At 33.8% G+C, this 18,097-nt stretch overlaps 1 protein-coding gene across 21 annotated transcripts in view; it reads left to right on the top strand.

Moving 5' to 3' along the window:
• AHI1 (Abelson helper integration site 1) overlaps positions 1 to 18,097 on the top strand; it is a 188,393-nt gene that overhangs the window by 72,884 nt on the left and 97,412 nt on the right. For all 21 annotated transcript variants that reach the window (XR_004422643.1, XR_004422644.1, XR_004422645.1 and 18 more), the window contains one exon: positions 5,341 to 5,458. Coding sequence is in view for 12 of the 21 variants with exons in the window: in XM_033102480.1 (XP_032958371.1) it covers positions 5,341 to 5,458 (118 nt within the window). In the remaining 9 variants the exon portion in view is untranslated. The remainder of the gene's footprint in view (positions 1 to 5,340; positions 5,459 to 18,097) is intronic.

Genomic DNA, 18,097 nt, shown 5'->3' with positions numbered 1-18,097 from the left:
GGTAGGTGTTAAAATAGAGAAAGCTCTGTCTGCCATACTAACAAATACGGACTTCGTCTAGTGTGTCAGTTGATGACACGTTTTAAGCAGAAGTGTTACTCAATACAGTCAGCATTTTAGAAAAATCGTCCTGGTAGGAGTATAGAATAATTAGCGAAGCATCCAAGAGATGGGGAAACGAAATAGGTCATTGGCAGGTGGTAGGAAGGCCTGAACCAAAGCACTGACTGTGGAGAAAGAGTGGGGTCAGAAGCCAGAGCATCTACTAGACTCGGCGACTGACCCTCTGTGGAGTGTGAGGACTCAGCCTCGGCTGAGTCCCGTCTTTCTGGCGACAACTAGGTGGATAGTGATAGCTTTCCCTGAGGAGGTAAATAGTGGGGAACAATAGCTGTTTAGTTCTGAACTTACTGAAAGGAAGAGTTGTAGATTTAAGAAATCGGCGTACAGGGGAGATGAAGCAGTGAAAACAGACATTATTGCCGTGTGGTGTGAGGGAAGATGAGGGCCCAGTGGGTCAAGCAGACCACACTGATGAGTATTGACAGGGTAACCAACAGACAAAGGTTTTCCAGTGACAGACAGAGGACAGTGATTGACAGTGTTAGACATCTCAGAGGCCTTGGTGAATCTGCTAAATTTGATCATTTGAAGTCCAGGATGACTTGAACTTCAAATTCAGTGTTCTGATGGAGAAAAGCTTTGTTGTAACTGATTGAAATTGAACGGTGGAGGTGTATGGATAGCAGTCATGTGTTGTTTTTCAAGGAGTTTAGCTTTCAGTGAAGCTTAAGGAAATTATGAAATCTTAGCCAGAATTTTTGGTTGTTTGCTGTTTGTTTTTATATTAAAGTGGAAAGATCTATACTTATAACCTGTAGGGAAATAGTCCATAGAAAATTTGAAAGAATTTGGAAGACCTAAAGGATATCCCCCAGGGAACAGATGGAAGGATTAATCTTGAACAGAGGGGAAACTCTGCCTCTGACACTAGGAGGGTAAGTGCAAGAGGTATATTCTTTCATAGGTTTGAAAATTTCATAGCTTTGAGAATTTCAGAAGGTTGAAGACCAAATTTTCCCTGTGAAGTAAGCAAATATATTGAGAAAGGAGGTAAAGGTTTGGAGAAAACCAGGAGGCATTGAGGTGAATTGGCTTTTAATGGGGGCATATTGTTATAATAGATAAATGATTTGAACCAGGACTAAATCTTAAATTTGAATTTCGTACAGGGGAATCATATCAGTTATCTTTGAACCACCAATCCTTGGGGGGGGGTGTGTGTGTGTGTGTGTGTGTGTGTATCAAAGGCTCAAAAAATCTTGATTAAGTGTTGTAAATAAAACTTTGTTACAATTGATTCAAATTTGAATTCTGGTTTTAGTTCATGTAGTAGTAATGAACTAATTTACGGGAGATTTTTGGCACCTTGCTGCACTGTAAAAATGTCTCTTTAACAGTATCTGTTTCTTCCTAACTTTCCCTCTTTTCACTGTCTAGGCTTATAAAGGAAACATATGAGGACCTAGAGATTATATTTGAATTTCTCTTATGACACCATAGGCTACTCATTTCTTATGTTTTACTAATCTAGAAATCACGAGAACGTACTAAGCTACTTTTAGAATTTATTATAGGAGAATGTTAAAATACCTGACATCATATATCTTGAATCTCACTTTGGCTCAAGTTTTCTGTTTAATTTGTACTTTGATACTGGTATTTTAATTTTTATAACATGTATGATGTGCAACAAAACTTTTCCTGGGAATTTGGGGGATTTTTGCCACAATTATCTCAAAGTATTACCTGCATTGTTCGGATTTAGTGGAAAAAGTAGACAGCCATCTGGAGGGAGGGGGACAAATTTGTGAACATAAGTATACAGACAGACAGTATTAGCATCTTTTCAGTTATAATTTAAAACCAATTTGAAGTTCCTTTGCAGCTTGAAACTTTAAAAATTTTACTTCAGGTAAATGTAGCATATATTCTGAAGTCCGCTAAAATGATTAGACTTGTGAGTGAAAGGGAGCAAAGTTTTGCCATCCAAAATGTGCCTTTTGGGATATTGATTTTAAGCTGGTCATTAAGAAACCCAAAACTCAGGAAGAACCTTTGACCCTCCCCCTTGCCGGCATTAGAGATTCAGATGGAGGGTCTGCTCTGGGAAGGGAATCTTAGTATATTCACCCTGGCATTAGATAGGAAGCATCAAAGCAGGGTCCTGTTAGCTACATACCTGCCCTCCCTAGGGACCCATTGGCTGCCTAGCAGGAATTCATTTGCTACCTGTGTTACACCCTTCTCAGCAACCTATGATTTGCCTTCCTCCCCTCCCACCGCCACTTTTCCCCCGCCTCCTTTGTCTATAGTGGCATAAAATACCTCAACTGCCCAATGACTCTTTGGGTCTCATTCTTAGGGCACTCCCACATGTGCATTCTTATAATAAACTTTGGACATTTTCTCTTGTTAATTTGATTGTTAGCCCAACTACAAGAACTTAGAAAGTGTTGGGAAAAGCCCCCAATAAGAGTATATATGAAAATGAGTGTTGTATCTCTCCCAAAGATTTTAAAATTTAATTGAACACTAAAAGAGAAGCTAATTGCTAGCTTGTTTTAACTTTTTTAACACGAAAATTAACCCCCTCCTAGGGAATTAGTATTTTTAATTTTGAACAAGCTGCTTATTCCCAGAAAGAATAAACAAAACTATTTTTTAATTAACTTGGCAGAATTTCAGGTGATTTTTTTTTCTTTTTCTCTGTTATGAATTTCATTAAACTTTTATGCTTTTAGGTTTCCCCAATATGGAGGTAATAAACTGACTGTGGCAGACTGTGGTTTTTGCATGAAGCAAGCAGAAAAGTATGTTGTGAAAAGAGGGTAGATTGGTGTAGAGTAGACTGTCTTAGCCAACCTTTCTGTTGTTGTAAAATTATTAAGCAATTCTTTTCCACAGCGTATATTTCAAAAATAGATATTGCTTCACTCTATTTAATGGTTATTATTATTTTTCTTCCTCTAAATTAAGTATTGAATATGTGTAAGCTAGCTTTGAAAATACTGAGTTCTAATTCCAAATCACTGTAATAATTAGCAGTTATCTCCAACCTTATAAGTTATCTGCTTTATATTGCCAATCATCGCTTTATGAGTATTTGTCTCTAAAGAAATGTGTCAAAAAAGAGCAGAATTATAATGCTTTCAGAAGAAAACTTTTTTTTTTTTAAGAAGCATTTTATTTAAAAAGAGTTAGAAATATTTCTGTTTGAGTGGAGGCATTTAAGTATCCTATTCTTTCTTTCCTGGGTTCTTTTGGTTTTCGAACAATTTCTGAAGAGGAAGACTGAAGCATATTTGTGTGTGTGTGTGTGTGTCCATGTCCCCAGCATACACCTGTTCTTTTTGCACCAGATTTCAAGATGCATTGTTTGACATGTAGGATAAAAATTTTCAAGAACACAGAAGTAAAACTGAAAAATGATTGTAAAAAGAGAAGTGGACTAAATATATAGTTAAGCGATAAGTATATTATTTTTGTATGTAGTACTTCCATTTAAAAGAGTAGCACTCTGAAAAATTGACTGCCTCATCATACTACATTGCATATTACTAATTACTTTTACTTCTAGTGATGTTAATAATAATAACTAATATTTATATAGCACTTCATTTGTATAGCACTTTGTGTTTTCCTTTGCCAACATACTCTATTTAATCTATTTCGTATTTAATATGGTATTTATGGTTGATGTGAATAGCATTCTAGACCAGTTCATCTTTATTGCTCCCACAGCACATTCCCATTGAAGCATCCGTGTTATTTTTATTATCTCCATTTAAAGATGGAAAATGAAGCGCAAAAATGTTCAGGGGCTATTGTTACTTTAGGTATGATATTAATATAAATAGTCAGTATTAATTTTGGCCACTGTTTAATAATGGCTCCTGAAAGAATTTTTAAACCTGGATAATTTTTTTTAGCACTGATGTGGTTGGGTTTTGATCCTATCTAACTACTTTGAAAAATATTTTGGTTTTTTGTATGATGACATCATAACAGTTTAGGAACTTTAGAACTATACTATTATATGGTCTTAATTAATTGACTTTTTCACCAAATATGTAAAAGCTCTTTCCCTCAAGAGAAACGCTTAATCTAAGATACACCATTTACTATCACTCTTTGAAAGAAGAGACGCATTTACAAACATCATGTAAATAATGAGTCAAATAAGGGCTTGTAACCACAACCCACTATCTAATACAGAACAACAAAAGGGAATTTTTAAATACTAAGAGAGTGGAAGTCCTCTGTGTGGTTTAATTTTAAAAAAGAAAGAAAAGGTAACTATTTTCACATATAGATATTTATATATCATAAACTATCATTTAACATTTTATTAATTCACAGATTACATTTTTTGCAATAAATTAGAATTCAGACTATAGATTTTTCAAGATTTGATCACATTTTATTGTGATTTTTTAAAGTGATAAAAATAATAAAGATAAAATGATTTATTAATAATGAATGAGATTAGATCATTGCCTAAATTAATTCTACAAGATGAATTTACTAATAAACATTTAATACTTTTTTATAAACTATTTATTTTCCTACTATAGCTGTAGTTATAATATTGTACTTATGTTTCTGTGAGACCATTGTACTCAGACAATCATAGTAGGTTTTTGTATTATAGAACACTGCCTTTACTTACAGAAATGCATTTACTTACAGAAATTTTGCTTGATCATTATTTTAATGCTGTTTTTAAACAGTATCTTAAGAATAAGGTTTTTTGATGCAGTGGAAACTTTCACTTGGCAAGTTAGGTTACAGCTGTGTTTCTATGTCACCATGAGGTATATAAACATGAATATTACAGGTGTTTTCTGTGCACTCTTTAAAGGAAGTACCTGCTATTTCACAAAACGATAGAGAAATATGGGTGTGAAACACTTAACTTGTTCTTCACTGAAAGCTGTCAAGGAGTCACACTTTTATTTTTTGCATTTCTTTGCATTACTTTTAAGACCACTTTGTTTTGTGTTTTTAATAATAGCAATTCCATGATAGGCTAACTTGTTTCATTAATAAGGTGAATTTACTTTAAAATAGTTATGCTTTCATTACCACTGTATTCCTTTTGTGATAAAATCTTTTCTGTTTTGTAAACTTAAAAAACTAGGCGTATAAATCGTTATCATTTCTTTTGACCTACCATGTGTCATAGTTTGCATCGTAAGCAAATATTTCTCATTCTATTTTTGCATCAGTAACCCAGGAAATTACGCTCTAGTTTCTTATTTGCCTTTCCTATTACAGGTCAACAAAAATCTTTCATTTACTTCAACAATATCCTCCTCACAACAATCTAAGGCAAAACAGCCAAACATGCTGGACTCTCGTCAGATTCTGCATCAGTTTGGTTTCACTCAGACCGGTGAGCCCCTTTCTTACTTTGACTATTCTTTTAAATGTTCAGATGCTTTTTCCCCCCATGAATGTCATTTATTTCACTTCAGAAATACAGCTGACAGCATTGTAATGATCGGTTTTCACACTTGAATTATATTCTAGCATCTTTTTTTCTTTAAAAATCACTAAAGTTATTTCGAAAGCAAATTTGAATTTTGTAACTTTGATAGTAATTACTCTCACCTCTATTTATTGCACAGATAATAATTTAAAAGTAACAAAACGTGAATTTTAAAATGTATGTTAAATCTGATTCGGTTTCCCTTAGGTAAAGTAACCACAATTGATTTTATATGTTATAATTAATTTCAAGGAATCCAAGGTAAAATGCATTGTGGCAGAAACAGGATCTAACCTGCCAGTGATATCATGTTTCTTCAAAGTTGGCAAATTAATAAAATATGCAAAGAAGCTAGTTACATAAATCTACGTGAATCACTGAGTTGAAACGAGCTATACAATTGCAAATCTTTAGGCTAATGTTTTAAATTAATTTGAATAAGGTTTTCAAAGGGCATCAAAGAAAAAGCATTTAGGTGAGAATGTGACTTTGGGGATTGAAAGATGACTATTTCTGTTCATTAGCTGTATGTTTTTGACAGTAATTTTTCTACTATTGAATTCTTTTAAATTAAAAGATGACACAACTGAAAATAATAAAACAATTATCTTTGACAAAGAGACTTGAGCTTGAAAAGGTTGGCATCATTTACTTAGAAATTTGGGGACAATATTACTTTTCTACTTTGAAAGTATTTGGGGTTTGCATATGTAAGTTATTTTAATATTGCTTTGTAAATTACATATTATGGTGGGAAAAGAAATCTTATGATCACTTGGATCAAGAAATCTTACGTTCACTCTTGGCTGTGCCTTTTATTATCCTTATTACCTGTGAATCTTGGAATATTCGTTTGGAAACTAGAAATGATGTTTACATTATTGTTGAAGTTCAAATCACATAGCACATATGAAACACTTTGTAAGCATAAAGTACCATACGAATATAACACACTTAAATTGTAAACGTGATGAATTATACGTACGCTGTTTTTTGAAAATACTTTGAGTTCGAATTTCAGATCATTATAATGATTAAGTTATCCCAAAACTTAGAAATTTTACATTTCTGACGTGTCTCCCAGGAGTTGGAGCGATGCTGTTGGTCATTCTGATGTGCAGCAGAGGGCACAGCGTGTGCTGTCCCTTTACATTCTTCTTCTCTGCGCCCTAACCAGATACTTGGTTTGCCTTCAGACCATGTCATTTTAATGAGCAGGAGGGAAGGAGTCTGTCTCCAGCACTTGATCCCTATCATCTTTCTCCTGAGATCCAAAATACTTCTGGGAACAAATCTTTCATTCCACACTTTGGGATTAAAGGCATAAGCCAAAATGTTTGGTTGAGTTAATATATTAATTAAAATTCATTCAAGTAGTCTCTTCAATTTGTCAGCAAACAAGGTGTAGATAATAATATAAAATTCTTTTCTGTAAAGAGAGAGAGCAGAGAGAATAGATAGGAAGGTCTTTGAAATGCAAGAGGGGTTACCACTGAGACAAAGAATAAAGAGAAAGAATAAAGGGAAAGCTGGTTATGATGCACACAAGCCTTAGAAACTGCATCATGGGACTGTCTCCATGTACCTTCAGCCTTCCTTGGCCACATACCGTGTTTCCCCGTAAAGAAGACCTCGCCGGACAATCAGCTCTAATGTGTCTTTTGGAGTAAAAATTAATATAAGACCCGGTCTTATATATTATATAAGACCAGGTATTGTATCGTTATCGTATCGTATTATATTACATTATATTATATATTATACCCGGTCTTACATTATAATAAAATAAGACTGGGTCTTATATTAATTTTTGCTCCAAAAGATGCATTAGAGCTGATTGTCTGGCTAGGTCTTATTTTCGGGGAAATACGCTAGACCTTGAGCTGAATATATTCATATCATGCATGTCCCTCCATGTGTCCACTGTCCCAGAGGCAACCATTAAGCCATATGAAATACATGGTAATACTGTTTCACTTAATTTTGTTTTAGTTATTAATATGCATATTCTTCCTATAAATTTTATTAAGATATCACTGTATGGAAAATTTATAAAAGCAGAATATATAGTGTGTTGCAAAATGGCCAAATTAATCCATGTTATTCATTAAGAAGCGAATCTTTGTGGAAAAACCCCTGCTCTAGGAAACAGATGAACTAGTTTCTACACCCAGCTCCACTTCTAAATGGCTAGAGTCTTAAACAATTTCTTCAGGCCTCACTTTTCTATCCCCACAGGTAAATAAGGGCTGTGGATTTGGTGAGTTTGTCTTAAAAATTCTGTGATTTTACTCAGTATTGAAACCAGTTTTAAAAGAGGATAAATAGTTAAGTGTTCTTGACTATCCAAATAATCTATTGGAATCTGAAATATAGGACTACAAAAACAAATAATGTAGATAGGGTTTTAGTAAAATTTTTATTTTTTGAATACCTTATCTAAATATTCAAATGATATCTGTAGACGTTTGGCTTTGCACAATATAAAGAAAGGCTATTTACACAGAGGTAGTCGATATGCTCCCACTAGCCCTCTTGCTAGAGGATTAAGAGCAGGGGTTGATTTGTAAGATGTGTGTGTGTGTGTGTGTGTGTGAGTGTGTGTGTGTGTGTGAGAGAGAGAGAGAATGCTGGAAGGCTAGACTCCAGGGTGGGTTTATACTCTGGTCTGCTGTAATCTTATTCAGGGTGAATTATCGCTAATCGAGACTGGTAGTAAAGTGTTTCTTCTGTCTTTGGTTTGTATTCTTCAGTTTCTAGAATACTACCTTTATTCCTTCTAAAATCAGTCTAAGTGGCTACTTTGTTTAAGGCACTTATGCAAGGATATGGACTAAATATTACAGTCTGTGCCCTCAGGGAGCTTACAGTCTGGTTAGGGAGACAAATGAGCATACAGCAAATTATTTCCGAGTGGGAAAACTCTAAAATCACAGCATTAACCAAGTGTCACTGGAATAAAGAGGGATAGGACAGCTGAGAGGTTTCTCAGACTTCACATGTCCAAGCAGAACTCTAGATCCCTGCCCCCAAAACCCTTCCTTCCACTTCCCCTGCCACACACCAGGTCTCCCCAATCCCAGCACTCCCTACCACATTGACCCAGTTGTTTAGGTAAAACTGGAAGCCATTCCTGATTCCTCCTCTTCCCTCCACTTTCCTGCTTCCATTCTTTTAGCTTATTCTCCTCACAGCAGCCAACATGATTCTTTGAAAAATAAATTAGATCATGTGACTGACTACCTTGCTTAAAACTCTTAAATCCCTTTCTGTTACAATTAGAATGCATTGCAGAGTCCTTGCCCTGTCTCATAAAACCTCTGTGACCTTGCCTTTGTCTTTGTCATAGGCTGCCTCAGCAGGTAGGGCTGCAGGAGTGCCTGCTAAGCCAAAAAGCAGGTAACCACACATACACGCTTAGAAGAGAGCATGGCATAGCTAGGGAGTGGTTTGAGTCTTAGTTTAGCTGGAGGAAATGGTGAGATGGATGTGTTTAGTAAAAACTGAGTCTGCAAAGGTAGATTGGGGTCAAATTGTGCCCTGCTGAGGCATTCACATTTTATTCTCTAGATGAAATAGAGCTATGCAAAGATGTGAGTGTGAAAGAGATGATCAAATGTATTTTTAAAAAATACAGCTGGTGTCTGAATGAGGATGGGTTAGAGAGAAAAGAATCTGGATACAACTCTTATGAGATACTTATTTTAGGAACTGTTCATTAGGCTGTCTCTCTAGGTTCTTAATTACAAAATAATAAGTCAGTTAATCCTATTAAAATTAAAACCATAAATCTTTCCTGAGTAATTTGTGTGGAAAAAAAATGGTACAATTTTATTTGTCAATTATACTTTAATGAAGTTGAGGGGGAGAAAGAAAATTGTAATTTTAACATTTTTGGCTAAATTGTAGGTTATAGCCCATATCACCTCACCATGTAGTGAACTTGTTATACTGCATCTCAAAGCTGTTTCCATACTTGAGTATAATGAAGAAAATCTGAAACAATGACAGCAACTTGTATTTGTGTAAAAAATTAGGAAGTGCTTTCATATATATCCTCGTTTAATTCTCAACAAAACTATGAGAAGTAATATACACATTAACACCTTAGGGAGCGAAGTCTGTGTAGAGCTTTCAGGACCTTGACACCTACAGTTCAGTCCCTTTATAGTGAAATTGAGAAGCAGAGGGGCTGAGCTGTCCCAGTTCACCTAGCTAGTGACAGCCGTGTCTACAGCAAGATCTCCTCACTCCTGGCTCAGCACTAGTCCTTACCATACCAAACTGTCTGTTGCTAGAGAAGTTCCCGAGGTGAAGTGGGCTCCCTGCTCAGCCCCGCAGTGCGGCTGCACCTGGAGCCCCTCCTTGAGTCCCGGCCCATTGTGCTCCCACTCTGCCAAGAGGGCCCCCTGATTGGGGTGTTATCTTTTGTTACTAGCTTTAGAGGTCTGTGCTATATTGCAAAGTAATAACCTGAACAATACTATTTGGAATAGGTGTAGTTGTTAAAAAACTGAAATGTCAAGGACATATTTTCTGAGAATTAGTGAACATCTATTTTTCTTTGACCTTTGAATATAATTTTCTGTTGGCCAGTTTATTTTTCATAGGCTTGGTCTCAGTAAAACTAGTATTTATTCTCCAGTCAGTTCAAGAGGTTTTCTGCCCAGAAATTTTGTTCTGTATCAATTTGTCAGAATTCCAGATCCCTTTCAACCATCTCAAGAGCCTTATTATAGAAGTAAATTTTAAAATATGGTTTATTCAGTAAAAAATAAAATCAGTTACTGTTTGGGTGGGTGGGGAGAATTAATCAGAAGTTCTTATTCTGTCGGTGGTGGGGTCGTTGTGTCATCTTCGCGTGTTTATATTTGAAGGACAGCATGTTTCATTTTTATGTACTTGGTATATCTTTTCACACCGTTTTGCTAAATTCAATTGAGTTCACATGCAGGAGATGAGTCATACAAAATGAAATGAATCATTTTATTAATATGACTTAATGTAATCTTCATATCATCTTTTATCATCTTTTTAAATTGTAGACTTGGAGTTGGATGGTGGAGGCAGGCAGAGTGTAACATGGTTTTTAAAAACAATCAATAGCTTTTGTCTTCTCCATATTTTTTTTGTGTGTGCACTCTCCATTAGACCATATAAACACATATTAAACTTGATAGCCAACCATTAAATCTAACTTTTTACCAGATCCTAAACGGTCAAGGTATATTGATTTCAATAAATTCATAACATCATTCAGATGACTTCAGTATTAGGTAAGATATTTGTCAAGTTAACTTTTGTGCTTCTACATGTTGAATCATATTTGAAGAACTGTATTTTTCATTTATTTTGCATGTCTTTGGCAAGTAATACTTATTCCCCTCGCCAGGAGTAAAAAATTAAAATTACCTCTTAAAATCAGGAGCTATTTTTCCAGTTAAATTTTATTTTTATTGTTTTCAAGATTTCATTATTTCTTAAGGTTTGATTTTTTTTATAGAGAAATGCAAAACTTTGCAAATAATATAACTGAACTGTAAAATGAATGCTTGGTCCTAATTTCTCCAGAGATTCTGTGATATCTTTATATAACCTATTGTGAAAGGTAGATTACATGTAAACTGGGAACAAGATGATTCTTGTATTTCAAAGGAAGAAAAAAATTTTTGGCAAAAATTAGGAATTAGAATATCTCTCAATAAACACAGCTGATGGTAAAAGGGGGTTTCCGTTTTTAAGGAAGGTAAAATGAGCTTCAAAGAACTTTCTCATCCCATCAGAATTGGCAGTTTTCTGCTAGTATTACTTAATGAACTTTAAGCTATTAATTGAAAAAGAATGTTTTATTGAATTCTGATTTTAAACCTCCAGAAGTCCAAAGCACACGTCTAGATGGTGAGATGGGTAAAAGGGATTAATTCACTATCATAGGTAAGGGTAACCTTCAGGATTAACTGACTTGTCTGCAGGCAGATGCCCTTAGTGTGCTTTATGGTACAACAAAGAAGAATGTTTTCATTACACAAGTTTTAAAAGTAAGAATTTGTTGAATCTGAATTCAGGACATGTCCATTATAGTGAAAAAACACTGGACCTGGGGTCACAAGGCCAGAATAGTTGGGCCTGAGCCCTTGTCTTCCACTTCCCAGCTGTCATCTTGGGTAGTTGACTTAATCTCCAGGTATAATGTCTCTTATTTTCTACTTCATAGAATCGTGAGGATCAAAAAAATATTTGTAATGCTTTGAAATCCGTAAGATATTGTGAGAATAAAAAACATGAGATTTTATGAAAGATTCTCTCAATTTCTTTTAAGTTTGAAATCATGCAGTTTGCATTGTGGCCAAAGGAATGGAGGAAATCTTAAGACATGATTTCACAAAATTTGTTAAATGATTATTATAGGAAAAAAAGACCATGTCAGAGAGGCGAATAATGGATACAGAATTTTTAGAAGCATGCCAAACAAAAGCAATAAGATGAAGTAATTTTAAGAAGGAAGTTTTCAAACAAGCATCTCAAACTTTAATCCACTAGAGAGGGTGGCCAGTTAGCTCAGTTGGTTAAAGCATAGTGCACTTAACAACAAGGTTGCCGGTCCCATCCCCACATGGGCCAGTGTGAGCTGCACCCTCCACAACCAGATTGAAACAACTATGTGACTTGGAACTAATGGGTCCTGGAAAAACACACTTAAATAAATAAAAGTTTTAAAAAAATAATGATCCACTAGAACCCACTTAACCTTTGAAACTTTGTCTTTTTACAAGTAACAATCAACACAAAAACCCTGGAGGTGGGACTGTTTTCATATTTGGATTTTTCTGGGCACTGAGTAAAAGACCTTGATCTTGTGGATTATTTATTTCCTTTAACACGTGACTATATTTCCCTTCCACAAAGGCTGAAATTTCATTAGACTTAGTGTCATTTATAATTGGAATCTTTAAAATTGATACCGTGTTGCCCCGAAAATAAGACCTAGCCGGACAATCAGCTCTAATGCGTCTTTTGGAGCAAAAAGTAATATAAGACCTGGTATTATAATATAATATTAATTTTTGCATTAGAGATGATTGTCGGCTAGGTCTTATTTTTGGGAAACAGGTATTTGGTGCATTAAAAGTATAAGGTGCCATTTTAGTAACCAATATTAGTATTTTGCTAAGATTTCTCCAGTGATCTGAGTTAATCCACTTTTTAAAGATTAAAACTTATCCTAAGTTGTAATAAAAGCACCTCTGTTTCCTAAGCAATGTCATGTAAATTAGTAATGTGTTTCCGACCCTGTTAATAAAATACATTCTAAATATTTATCATTCCTTAAAATAAAAATCATTTTTATCAACTCTATTAAATATTAATATACTTAATGAATGGTTCTTCATGCACAAGGATATGCATTTAGTATTAATGTCCCCATTGAGATACTAAATTTCTCCTAATACTCTCTGGTAGGAAAAAATGAATATAAACTTTCTCATCATTTAAACCTGATTTGAATGAGCTTAAATTTGCTGATGATTTCCTAGCCATTTATTTTGTAAGAAGCTATTTCATGTGATAGTTATATGGTTAGTATATGGTGCTAACCTTACAATTTTCAACCTTTTCCCCCACTCTGTTAAAAATAGAAAACTTACTTGAAGCTGTTCTTTTTCAGTCGTGTGTGTGTGTGTGTGTGTGTGTGTGTGTGTGTGTTTTTAAGAACCTACTAAATGTGGTTATCAAAGTGTATTGTAGCATTTGCCCAGTGGATTAATTTTAAAAGTGAAATAATTATCTTCATTTTCAGTGAAAAATGAAAAGAAAGCAACTAAAGCCATAAACTATAAGAAATTAAAATGAGATGTTATTGATTTAATGAATATGAAAGCTACATAATTTAATCTTAACATAGCCAGAGTACATTCCAGATTACTGAATTTGTGATTTATAGATATTCTGATGTTTACCTTTTCCATAGCTTTCCAACTGATGTATTAACAACTTTTTAATTTGCCTTTTTTATATTTTGAAAATGTATAGATGTTATTTGCTCATAGCATCTTTTTTAAAAGATCAAATGTAAAATTTTTGTGAGTTCAGGGAAAGCTTAATAGAGGTATTGTAGTATACATGGCTCTAAAGTATGAAATCTAATCTCAGAAAAGATATTCAGCTTTAAACTTGTATAGCAAGATATGCAAGCCCACCATTATTTGTCATACATGTGACATTAATGTGATTATTACCATGAGTGAGCCTGAGTTTTCTGAAAGAAGCTTATATATTTTACTCTTATGTCTCATTTTTGATGATAGCATTACCATTCTTTCAAGTGGAAACTGGATTCATCTTTGAATACTCTTCTCATTTCCTTTTTTTAACTAATCAATCTCAGAGTCTTCTCATTTTTTTATTCTAAATATTTCCTAATTCACCATTCGTCTTTTTAATCTTCATTGTTTTTTTTCTTGTCCTGTTCCTTTTTTCTATTAATAGTATTAAAGTTTTGTAGGTGTCATTACATCCTTCTAAATCTCTCTTAGTAAAATTCTTTTCTCTGAATTGATGTTTGCTCTGTGTTCAGTTTTCTCATGTTTATGTTCCCTGTTTTTTTCTTTCATGCCAGTGATTTGGGTTTTTTTTGTTGCTGTTGATCCTTGGCATTTGTTTATTTTTAAAAAGGAAAGACTGGGTACAAATATAGTGTCCCTCTGGTGTTGTGTAAAACTGTAATCTCGCTATTTTGTTCACCTTACCAGAAAGTCTGTTGAGAACTTTGTATATATAGCTAAGATATATTAACTGGCAGCTGATATTTAGGGTAAACATGCAAGGTAAATGAGTCAGGCTGGCAGACTAATTGTCGGAATGAGAATAAGTGGGACAGTAGTGGACTACGGAAGTGGGACAGTAGTCCACTAAGAGTGAAGAAGTCTTCACTTTTCCCAAATGGCTCTGTTTAATATTTTTAGAAACAATTTCCCCGGTTTATTTTTCTTCCAAAGTGAATGCTCGTTAGCATCCATTTTATGTGGGACCTGAGCCTGTTTGGTTTAAGTGTTTTTATATAATGGACCTTCCATTATTTTTCCTGGGCTTTGTTTTATTTTGCCCCCTACCAAATGTGCTGAATCTGTGTTCACAGGTCCTCTGAGTTTCATTGACAGAAACTGCAGCCTACTATAATGTTTACAGATAGGTGTTCTAATAACTTCTCATTTTCTATATATTTGTTCCAATCTCTAATTTGTTTTTTTCAAGCTCACCAGTGACTTGCACATTGCTAATACCAATGATTGATTCTTTGTCTTTATGTTACTTGACTTAGCAACAGCATTTGCCACATTTGATCACTTCTTACTACATTGGTTTCTAGGACACCACATTCTCAGTTTTTCCCTTATCTCATTAGCCACAACTCCTTATGCTCCTTTGCTGATTCTTCCTCTTTTCTTCCATGTCTTATTAGATTGTCCCACCACAATCTGATCCTTTTTTATTCCCTACATATGTTCACTTCCTTGGTTGATTTCATAACTTTACATAAAACCCATATGTCAATGATTCCCAAATGTTTATCTTCAGCTCAGACCCATTTCCTGAACTCTAGACCTGCACAATCCAATATGGTGGCCTCAAGCCTTATATAGCAATGGAATAAAAGTGGCTAGTGTGACTTAGGAACTGAATTTTTTATTTTGTTCCATCTTAGTTTAAATATAAATAGCCACATGTGGCCAGTGACTATCATATTGGACAGTTCAGACCTAAAAAGTCTATGTAAATCTTGATTATCTGACACCAGACAAATCAGTTGTTACAATATAAAGAATAGATTACCAGTTTTTTAATTGAATACAAATAATACTTTTAATATTAAAACTTATAATATAATATAACAACAATATAAATATAACAACAATATAATATAAAACAAATATAATATTGAAGATTTCATGATATTTCATCATCATGATTGTGCAGATGTTGTTAATAAGCAATATTGATTAACTAGAATAGGAATTCTAAATAAAACTTTCTCGTTTTCTGTATTTAAATCAACACATGATCATTGTGGTAGCACTAAGCCAAGCGATCAGAGACATGTGAATTTAGAATCAGATGCTATTACTTTTGCTATGACCTGAAGCAAGTTAATTCATCTTAGTGACTTGTCATTTGAAAATAGAGGACAGGAAAGTGTTTACTGCAAATGAAAGTTTTAAGATACTATGTTAGACTTACAATGCAATAAGGATTATAGATGTTTATGAGTATAATCAGAACTATTTTAATTATTGAACCTTTTTATTTTAAATTTACCCAACTTCCGACTACATTTTAGAAAAAGAAAAATCACTATGTTCTTCGAATTAAACTTAATGAATGTCTTATGTTAATATCCATATTACTCTAGTACATATATATTTTTATCAACTTCTAGACATACTGATTAAACATTTCCATGACAATAGTGGTTTTTATTATAAAATTCTAAAGTAAGAGACTTTAAAGGTTTTAATTCTGTATCAGAACATAATTTATATCATGGTGAAAGTAGTGAATATTTTATAATTTACTGCTGTGCCTCCAGGGTAAAGTAAAACTGTCAATAATCAGTGCACTCAAAGGTGAAGATTAAAGGAAGATTATAGCAACATTATATGGCTGCAGCAGGAAGGCAAGAGAGCAGGTTATAAAATGGCGAAATTATTTTTAACCGGCATACCTTGATTGTTTGTTTTTATAGTTTGAGAATAAGACTACATTTAATGTTGTTTAATATCAACCATATGATGCATTTTACTGTTTTTATAATCTCAAACTAAATTGACGATTTTTCCATTTTTAAGACAATCAGACATACAGAATAATATTAGTGTAGGGTATATTTCCAAAGATGTAGTCTTTAAAATAGATTTTCCCATAAGTTTTTCTTTCTGGTTTTTCTGGTTTTGAATAAAATGAGCATTTCATAATTTCAAAGCCTTTGTGCAATTGGTAAATATTATGGTTACAGTTAGTTTTTCAGTGTTATAAGGAATACATCTGTATGTCACAATGATGACCACATCTCTAATAATGAAAAATATTTTAATTCATGTTTGAAATAAAAGGTCAAATTTACTCTGCATTAATCATATATATACTCTTTTCTTCCCTTTATGTGCCTGCACATAACATTTTTCATATTTCAAATCACTGTCCATTTCAGTCTTTATGTTCTCTAAGTCTGTGAAAAGTGATGAGTTTTAAAAAGTAGTAATTATTTTTCATTTACTAATTTTGCTTGGGGTGAACACTGCTTAGAACCAAAGAAGCAGTTGTTAATGTTTCTTCCCCTGGTCAGGGGGGAGAAAATGAAATATTATTTGTATCATTAAAATAATAATTTTTGTTTCCTTTGTAAATTCCTCTGCCCCAAAGTAATTTTTTTCAAATGAAATATATGACAAGAAGTATATTAGCTTTTAAACATTTTGGTTGTATCTACTGAAGACCCTGGAAATTCAGAGGAAGATCCTGGAAATTCAGAAGAAGAGGGCTATCTAAATTAAGTTCTCATTTACTCTAACTCAGTTAGGTTATACTTTTCTAAAACTGTACTCAGAATAGCCCTAAAGTTTCTCTTAGACTAGCTAAGTGCATACTTTTGCATTTTGTGGTTTAGTCAGTTTGGTCTGGATAGTGAGCAGTCTATGATATCACAGAATTTACTGGTAATGTTTTCTGGAAATGAATGTCCATCACTTATTGAAAATGTCAATTCACAATGGAAATTAAGTTTAGGAACCAGACCTTCTGGTAATGATAGAGATAATCTAAGTAATGTTGATTTGTATTTTCCAGAATTTCAAATGTGTGTTTTCAGGAAGCTTTTTCCTTGAATGAAAATGTAAAGAATCCCTCTCTTGCATTGTTCTTAACAACCTGCCTATGAGTTTGAGAGCAAAGTTGATGACAAATATGGAAACTAAGAAATGAGTAAATGGAGTGACTGGTCATTTTTAAAAAATAATTTAACAGGTTTTTGCATTGTAAATGTTCAGTAAGTAAAAAGTTCTAATTTCAGGCCATTTACTTTTTTTCTCAGCTTTCTCCACTGAAAAAGCATTCAACTATAATTTCACAGGGAGTGAAAATTGAAAATGATTTTTGATGAACATCCATCTTTTTCATTTTGAACAGAACCAAAAAAACTGTTAGTAGAGGCACCCTAACGAAAGCTGTTACCCAGTTTAAAAAATAAATAGCATTTTATACTTTAATTAATACAAAAATTAATTCATACAGTTCATCAACCAATGTTTATGGAAAGCCTATTATGTGATAGGGAGTTAGACTGAGCCCTGCAGAAATGGAAGACGAAAGACAACCCTCAAAACCTCCCAGTCTAGTTGAAAACTCCAGCAGGCAAAGAAATAGTAACAGTATAATGGGTGTGAGTTCAACAGGAGATACGCATAAAACACTAAGGGAAAACAGAAAGGAATCAGTCTGATTAAATATATTATCCTTACAAAATGCACTGTGTTTCATAGCCCTGCTTAG

This window comes from Rhinolophus ferrumequinum, chromosome 3 (genome assembly GCF_004115265.2).
Source record: "Rhinolophus ferrumequinum isolate MPI-CBG mRhiFer1 chromosome 3, mRhiFer1_v1.p, whole genome shotgun sequence".
NCBI lineage: Eukaryota > Metazoa > Chordata > Mammalia > Chiroptera > Rhinolophidae > Rhinolophus > Rhinolophus ferrumequinum.
The sequence above is the reverse complement of the archived record's forward strand: the minus strand, read 5'-3'. Positions and strand labels throughout refer to the sequence as shown.